Below are 8,727 nucleotides of genomic sequence, written 5' to 3'. Positions count from 1 at the left end.
TAGAGCAGATGCAAGAGCATACCAACACTCTCTACCATGATCATCAAGATACCTGTGCAGCTATAAATTTTTCTTTCGAGGAGCAAAAATGCTGATTCCAAGAGTGGATAGATCAGCAGATGGAAATCATGAGAGCCCAAAAAGAGGCAATTGATAATCGTTCAAGGCAGGCTACCGTGCTGATTAGGCGGGCCTATCAAATAACTACACAAAAATTAGTGGTAGACACTTTGATTATACAAGATTCGAGCCGAAGGACAAATGTATACATCCTCATTGGACCTCAATATGGACCAGAAGAACGTTCAACTAGAAACACTCAGCAAACCCAAGGAAACCACCCAATCCAAGGTCATAAAGTCAAATTGTGGGCCACATGGTAGACGAGCAAGTTTTTCCAGGTCATTACTTGGGAGGGAATGGTGAGTATATCATCTGTCCTCAAATGGATATACCGAATCAACCAATTGCTAATAACAATCAAAAAAGAAGGTCTCCGAGTGAATTAGTCTTTAACCAATTAGGCATCGTACACAAATAGTTATTTTCGACTAAAGATGTACTAATTTGAAATGGAGTGACAAGGGATGTCACCTCTCAGCTTGAAATTCATGACATTGGTGAGAAGTGTTGAAAACATGTATTTTAGGGTGCCACTGTTCGCATATGATGCCACTGTTCGCATATGATGCCACATAGGTTGTGGCATTATTCTCCAACATCCCACGCTTAATTACACTACTCAATTCTTGAGTAAAGTGTATCCGTCTGCCTTGTGAGTCAATTTCGGACTTGATAACTTCATAATTGAACTATGGCTATGAGACACACTTCGATCCATCTTGAAAATATGTTTTCAATGAAAGTTTAACCAAGTCATTTAGATAAAAATTGAGAGAGTTATGTCCATTAGACTGAAGAGTAGTTTGTGTTGTTTTGCTCCAGTTGTGAGCACTGACACATCCAAATGGAAGCTCTCAGCCGTGCATGTTCTCAGACCCCTCGGGGTGTGTTTTGACTTTTTTTATGGTGAGTCATATCTTGAGGGTCTCGGGACCCCAAAATTTCATTTCGACATCTAAAACCCTAATGGGAGACCACTATCACTAGTCAGGGCCGAAAAGTGACAATGGTCGGTCATGGCTTATGGGAAGCCTTGGACAGTATTTCTTACTTATTTCAGTCGTATGGATGCTAGAAAATAATTTTCGTCACATTGGTTTTTGGTCAATTGGTTAAGAGAGCACCGCCACAATTTTTACCAAAAAGGTGGCAATGGTTGCATAAGAGGGTAATTGACCCTTGAGTGACTTTTCTCACTTGTATTTAATACATGGATGTTGGAAATACACTTTGGACAAATAAACTCTCCATTCTATGTGGTGGCCAACCACTGCCACTATTTGTGCCAAAAATGTGGCAGTGGTTGGCCAAGTGGTTTCTATACCACTTGGTGGCTTTTCTATTGGTTTTGATATGTTACTGATAAAATAAATACTTGTGGCAAAAATCTTATCCCCATTCAATGTGGCCTACCACTGCCACTCTTTGTGCCCAAAGATGGCAGTGGTCGACTAGGCTTGATCATTAGTGAGAAATAATTTCTTTCACTTATGTTGCAATCCTTGGCATTGAGAAAACATATTTTGACAAGTTTCCTTTGGTACTTAATGAGTGGCGAGCACTGCCATCTCCTTATGAAGTGTTCCCCATGTGGCATTGCTCTCTAAAAAGAAGGAGAAGGAGAACATTGCCATCTTCATGTGGCAGTGGTTGCATAGGCCATATTGCACGTGATTCTTGTGCAGTTTTGACTTTATGTTAAAGTGTAAGTCTTTTTATGCCTAAATGGGTTAAGTCATTGTTAGCCTCCTTGTCGAATTGAGGTCTCTCGGGTGAAAACTACACTTGCGCTGCCCATACACCCTAATTTGGGCACACTTGGGTGTGTGAGTCCCAGTACCAAATGGTTGGCCGATTTTTTTGAGTTTCATAGAGGTGCCATGAGACCCTCAAGTAGGACGTCTTAACTCATTTGGCATTTGTAAGTCTTGGTCAAAGTCACAGGGTTTACTTTAGTGTCTTCAAGGTACTCTTGGCATGTGGGCCCTTGTGCAAGAGTAGACATTATATTTTCTTGCAAAAATTAGATATAACGCATATATATGAATATGTTTATTCATCTCTTTTATTATATTTCAATCAATTATATGACATGTTTGTATATTCTTCAGGATATATATAAGATTTTATCGAAGATACATAATCTTCTAGATAAATGCATAATTTATATATATTTTCTCTATATTTCGTAGGTACAAATTATATATAAAATATATTATAAATAATAACATATAATATATATACATGAATTCAATAATAAACACATATGAGAATAAATATATATATACATATATAATATATATGGATATATAAATAAAAAAAATAAAAAAGAGTTTTTAAAATTGTTCAGTCACATGAATGTATATAAATATATATTTAGTGTATTATGACCTTTAAATAATTCAAAAATTTAAACAAAATATTTACCTTAGGGCTTGTATTGATAACGTGTTATAAAATAATATAGAATAGAGAAAGAAATAAGAGAAGAAGAAAATGAGAGAATGAATGAAATTTTTATCACACTACTAAAAAACTAGTTTTTCATGACAGTTTTAAACAGTCGGACAAAGTATTATTGTTGGTTTCTATAACCGTCGCCTATTGGACTATTGCAAAACGGGTGGAATAGGCGACGATTTAAAGTTGTCGCCCAAAAAGCATTCTCGACAGTTGAAAACCGTCACTTATAGCATGCAGTATAGGGTACGGTTTAAAACTGTCGCCTATAATATTATACTCGATGAATTTAAATCGTGCCCTATAGTATAATAACCCACTTTTTTTTATTATTATTTTAAAATTTTAATAATCTTAAATTTTTGATATATATTTATTTATATCATAATCATAATCGTCAAACAACTTGAGCATCAATAAAAATTTATTAATAACACAACTAGTTTAGGCTAATTACAAAATTTTATACAATTCTAATTCTATCATCATCAACTATGAAGCAAAAAAGTATTTGCGAAATGAAATACACTCTTTAAATCCTAAGATCTCAACTTCAAATATTAGTATTGCTCCAAAGAAAGACTTAACAACATATCTACACATTCTAATTAAACTATTAATGAATAAGCACGTAAGACTTGTAAAAAATAACCTACCATACTACAAACACATCATCACAAAAATATTAAAATTTTTAATTATTTCTATATCAAATATAAACTTTTCAAAATTAAACTTTAAAACTAAATATTACCTAAATTATACTAAAGTTAAAATAACATTACATAAACTATACATACATTTTTTTTTATAGTAATAATTAAACATTAACATTAAAATTAAAATGTTATAAAAATATTCATGAATCTTTTTGAATGAAAAATTTTCTCAAAATATATACTAAAGACATATACCTCCATTAAATCAAAATATTTAAAAATATAAAAACTTTAAATTTGAAAAAAAAAATACTTATGCATTTTAACCCCAATCTAATATTATTCTCCTGTATTATCTATGCATTTTTAGTAAAATTTATCATAATTCTATCGAAATTTCAGTAGCATAACAACTGTAATCGGACGTTCCTAAAAATTTAAACATATAAAAAATAAGAAACAAAACATACACAAAATAATACAAAATAAATAAAATAACATTAACAATACAAAAATTATCCATCCATCCGACCGCAGTACAATTGATCGTAGAACCTACTTCACTACGAATGAATATCTAAGATATTCAAACTCTACTAAATAAAGAATTTTAAAATTTTAGTAATTATATATTTCTCCAATAAAGTTAGCTACTTTCGCGCTTTTCAATCAACACTAAAATCCGATACCTAAAAATAATAAAAAAAATAATATTGGTTAGATTATAATTTTACAATTACAATCAACTTACATATATGTATGAACTAAAAATATATATATTACCGATGATAAGTAGCCTTTCGAAAGACTGCCAAAAAATGAGGAGGAGCTCGACGAAGTTTGACAACGACTAAAAAGGTCAATAATATATAAAGAAAAGTTTCAATAACAATTTAAATAAAAATAAATAATCTAAACAAAATAAAATAGATTTAATAAAAAATTTAAAGAAAAATCAAACTAATAGCTATATAATTAATAAAAATTAATTTTTTTAATACCTAAACAATAATATAATCTAAACACTAAATATTTGTTATTACCTAACAACAAATAATCTAAACAATTTTTTTTATTACATAACAACAAATAATCTAACCTAAATATTTTTCAAAATACCTAATAAAAAACTAAATAGTTAATCTAAACCAAATATTTTTTTGATACCTAATCTAAAACTAATTAAACATTTCTTCTAACTATGTATAAATTAAATAAATAGGTATAAATTAATATAATATATAGTATAAATAGATATATATATAAATTAGAAGGAAGGTCGTTGAGAGTGGCCGATGGAGGAAGAGGAGGTGACCGTTGATGGGGACAAGAGAGAGAGAGAGAGAGAGAGAGAGAGAGAGAGAGAGAGAGAGAGAGAGAGAGAGAGAGAGAGAGAGAGAGAGAGAGAGAGAGATCGAGAGACGAAGCGAAACGAGCGAGAGGGATAGATCAAGAGAGAGAGACGACGACAGTGAGTGATTTTCGTGGGTGAGTAGAGGTGAGAGAGATAAGAGAGATGGAGATCGAGTGGATGGGGGATTTAGGTGCGCCACACTAGGGTTTGAGAGAGAGATAAAGTGACGAGAGTTATAATTAGTTGGGCTTATACCTAACAGTTTAAAACCGTCGAGTATACTATAGGCGACAGTTTAAAATCACCGCCTATATATAGTATATTTGACGGTTTTCAACCATTGGGTATAACCCCAACTAAAAATTTTTTAATTTATAATTATCGCAAATTTTCATAACGAGTGTTCTAAATCGTCTGGAATAACAATCTTTTCGACGATTTAAATAGTTATTTATAGCGACAATTCTAAAAAATATTTTTAGCACCGTCATAAATACTCCTTTTTGTAATAGTGTTAGTGATTTATTTTAATTCAGTAAACTTCTATTAATACAAAAGTATAACAAGGATAATGAGACATTAAATTAACAAATAAAAAGAAATACAATTAAACATTTATAAGATAATTAATTTAGTAATTTAGACATCTATTAATAATATTTTATAGCATAAATAACTTTTTAATTAATTTGTGACTGCAGTTTGTAACGTGTGGGCTTTTTTTTTTTTTTCTAACAAAATGAATCATATTATTAATTAGTGCATGTACGTAGTATATGAATTATAATTTATAAGTGTGTCTCATTTTTTTTTTTTGGAGTACTAAGTGTGTCTCAATCACTATTTAACAATTATATTCAACGCGTACCCACATGATTTGATTGTGTCGATTATTTTAAATTTACTGTTTAAGTTGCTTTGGTGAATTTTTCAATAATTTCTATGTAGGTTGTGATACGAATTTTAGTTACGATTTAAGTTGCTCCGTTAATTGCTATAAAAATTTCTATGTGAAATTTCATAAAAATAAAAAAAAAATAAAGTATATAAATAAAAAAACTCCAATTATTTTTAAATAAATATTATTTATACATATATTATAATTTAAAATAAAATTATTAATTTCACTATATATTTTATTAAGATAGGAATACTTTTTCTTAAGTTCTACTGTGTAATACTGTAATATTGTACAGTGAAAGACTCCCATTGATCCCAACATCTCTAGAGAATTGTGAAAGAATCCCTTTTTGGTCCCCATACCATACCCATCCCCTAACCCAACCCCACCCCCACGAACTATATCTTTCATTTCATTTTATTTATTTCTTTGATAACTATATATATACAAGGGCCACCACTACCAACCAATCACATTTTTTTATTTAATTTTTTGGATTAAAATACAATAAAATTTAGGAAAAAAAGGTTTTTATGACAACTATGCCAAAGCATCCCCAAACTTATCACTACTTGTTTATTTCTTAATCAAATTTAATATATTTTTTTTTTTGGAAAGATTATTTCAATTAAACCTACAGTACCATCAAAAAATAAAAAGAAAATTCACAGCTAATTTTTGAATTACAACTAATTAATTAATGGATGTCTTATTATTATTATTACAACTAAGTTCTCTAGCTATGCATCATGCATTAAAGATTACCACAATTTGATTTTTGTTTATTCTCAGTTGAAGTGTAGAAATATATTATATTTTTAACAAGTATACAACTCATCTATATATATATATTCATGTATAAATATTAATTATATTATATATATGTTAACATCCTTCTTTTTTATAGAGGGATGCCTCCGAATATGGCCAAAAAGTTAAATCCGTAGTGTACAAGCTTGATAGCTACGCCCACAAAACTCAATCGAACATACCAGTAGTCATCACTACCTAGCTACCTATACATATACTTATATACACAATTTTCTAGACTTAAGAATAATATAATCATATATATATATATACAGATATATATATATGAGAATGGTAAAAACTTAAAACAATTCTCAAAAAAAAAAAATACATGATTCTTGACAAAATAATGTGCTAAAGCAGCACGCTCGTATAACAGCAATACTATATAAAATACGATTTTATCCGGTGATGTACAGGAATGTATTTTGTGGTACATTATATAGGTCTAAGGATTACACTTAAATCAATCTCAACCCTCAAATCAAATAACTCTCTCAGTTACCGTACATCACAGATACATTCCGTGAAAGTACGGGACAAAATCGTATCTCATAATATATATAGAGAGAGGAGGGTGTCTGGCTCTTAAATTTTATTTTAATTTTGTTAAAAACAAAACAAAGATTCCATTTGTGGGGTTCTAAAATTCATTTTTTTTATTTATTTCTTAATACATAAATACATATATAAGGATTCCTGTTATTCGGGTGCATGATAAGCCCACACATGGATGATGGTACTCTCTGTGTCCCAACCAAACACTCTGACCCCTAATGTATCCAATATGACTTTTATTTTCACACTATATATATATGGACCCCACTTCCATACATATCATCCCCCCATAACTTATAATAATATATAATAATTTTCCAATTTCCAAACTCTATATAAACCCCTATTCACACACACCCCCTTATTATCATAGTACCACTTCTACTACCACTACTACTACTCTACACATTAGTAATTATATATATAATTAGCCATGTCGGGAGTTTGGTGGTTCGAAAACGGTGTCGTTCGATTAGTGGAGAACCCAGGTGCGGAGTCGTACGAGGGGAGCAGACAAGGGTCTCAGAGACGAAGAAAGGTGCTGGTTCACACGGCGTCGAACGAGGTAATAACATCGTACTCGGCGCTTGAACAGAAACTGTCTTCGTTGGGTTGGGAAAGGTACTATGATGACCCTGATTTGCTTCAGTTCCACAAACGCTCCACCGTTCACTTAATCTCTCTACCTAAAGATTTTAACAAGCTCAAGTCCATGCACATGTACGACATCGTTGTTAAGAATCGAAATGTCTTCGAAGTCAGGGACATGTAGTAGTGTTAATTTCTACTACTTAATTATATATACTATACATGTATGTTATGATTGTGTGTGAGTACTTTTCTGAACTGGGTCTTTTAATTGTGCTAAATATTGAGTATATTTGATTAGGGTGTGAAATTGAGAGTTTGTGCAAATAATAATAATAATAATTAGATTGTAGAGATTATATATATTAAGCTTGATTAATAATAATATATAGTTTTCAAGGGGTTTGTTTAATTTGTGATCATCGATCAATATAAATATTAATTAATTCTCTGCTTAATTGGTGGTGGTAATATAATTATGTATTAATTAAGCACATAATAATATATAGCTAGATATCTTGTTTTGGCAAACTCTTCGACGGGTTTTTGTGCTATGGTATCAGAAACCTTCCTTTTTGAAGAGATTTTTTTATTAACATTTTATTGTAAAACGGAACAAAGATATTATTACTTTTCTTTTTGTGGCTAATTAATAGTACTATTGGAGAATCATTTCTTTCATTAAATCGTTCGATATCCATTGAACATTACTAATTAATTCTATTTTATAATTAAATAAATAATTAAGCCTCCAATATTGGCAATACATACGAATTATTATATGATGCCAATATGCCATTAATTATAATTTGTGTAAAAAACTGTGTACGTATAAATATATACAATTATGCGTTCATGCATAAATTAAATTAATTATATATTAAAAGAGAAATAATAAAAATAGAACGTACACATCATTATCTTATGCAATAAAAGCCTGGCATAAAAAAAACTTGGCGTATATAAATAAATATATATTTATATATATGGTGCTTTTATACCATTATAAATATAATTTAGAATCTCCAACAAGCTAATTTCAGTCAATTTTCATTTTTCTATATCCTTCTACACTCACATTATATTTTAATTAGGAAAAAAATTAAACCACAAATTTTTTTTTATTATCTTATTGTTTTAAAAGTAATAATTATTGTAAAAAAAAGTAAATATATAGATGGATATAGAAGATTATTATCATAAATTTTGCTATTCTCATGACTAATAGTGTGTTATAATTAACTTTGACATTTTTTATTAAAAAAAAAAATTAT

At 29.8% G+C, this 8,727-nt stretch overlaps 1 protein-coding gene across 1 annotated transcript; it reads left to right on the top strand.

The window, feature by feature from the left end:
• Window positions 1-7,215: 7,215 nt before the first annotated feature.
• On the top strand, window positions 7,216-7,865 carry LOC115723049 (flowering-promoting factor 1-like protein 3). The gene has a single exon (XM_030652453.2). It carries the CDS (start codon window positions 7,299-7,301, stop codon window positions 7,635-7,637), a length of 339 nt encoding a protein of 112 aa, XP_030508313.1. The 5' UTR covers window positions 7,216-7,298; the 3' UTR covers window positions 7,638-7,865.
• The last annotated feature ends 862 nt before the right edge of the window (window positions 7,866-8,727 follow it).

Source organism: Cannabis sativa, chromosome 9, assembly GCF_029168945.1.
Source record: "Cannabis sativa cultivar Pink pepper isolate KNU-18-1 chromosome 9, ASM2916894v1, whole genome shotgun sequence".
NCBI lineage: Eukaryota > Viridiplantae > Streptophyta > Magnoliopsida > Rosales > Cannabaceae > Cannabis > Cannabis sativa.
This window is presented reverse-complemented; position numbering and strand designations above follow the sequence as displayed.

What these genes read in the sequence shown, in the direction of transcription:
- LOC115723049 (XM_030652453.2), top strand. Translation starts at nt 7,299, where the DNA reads ATGTCGGGAGTTTGGTGGTTCGAAAACGGTGTCGTTCGATTAGTGGAG.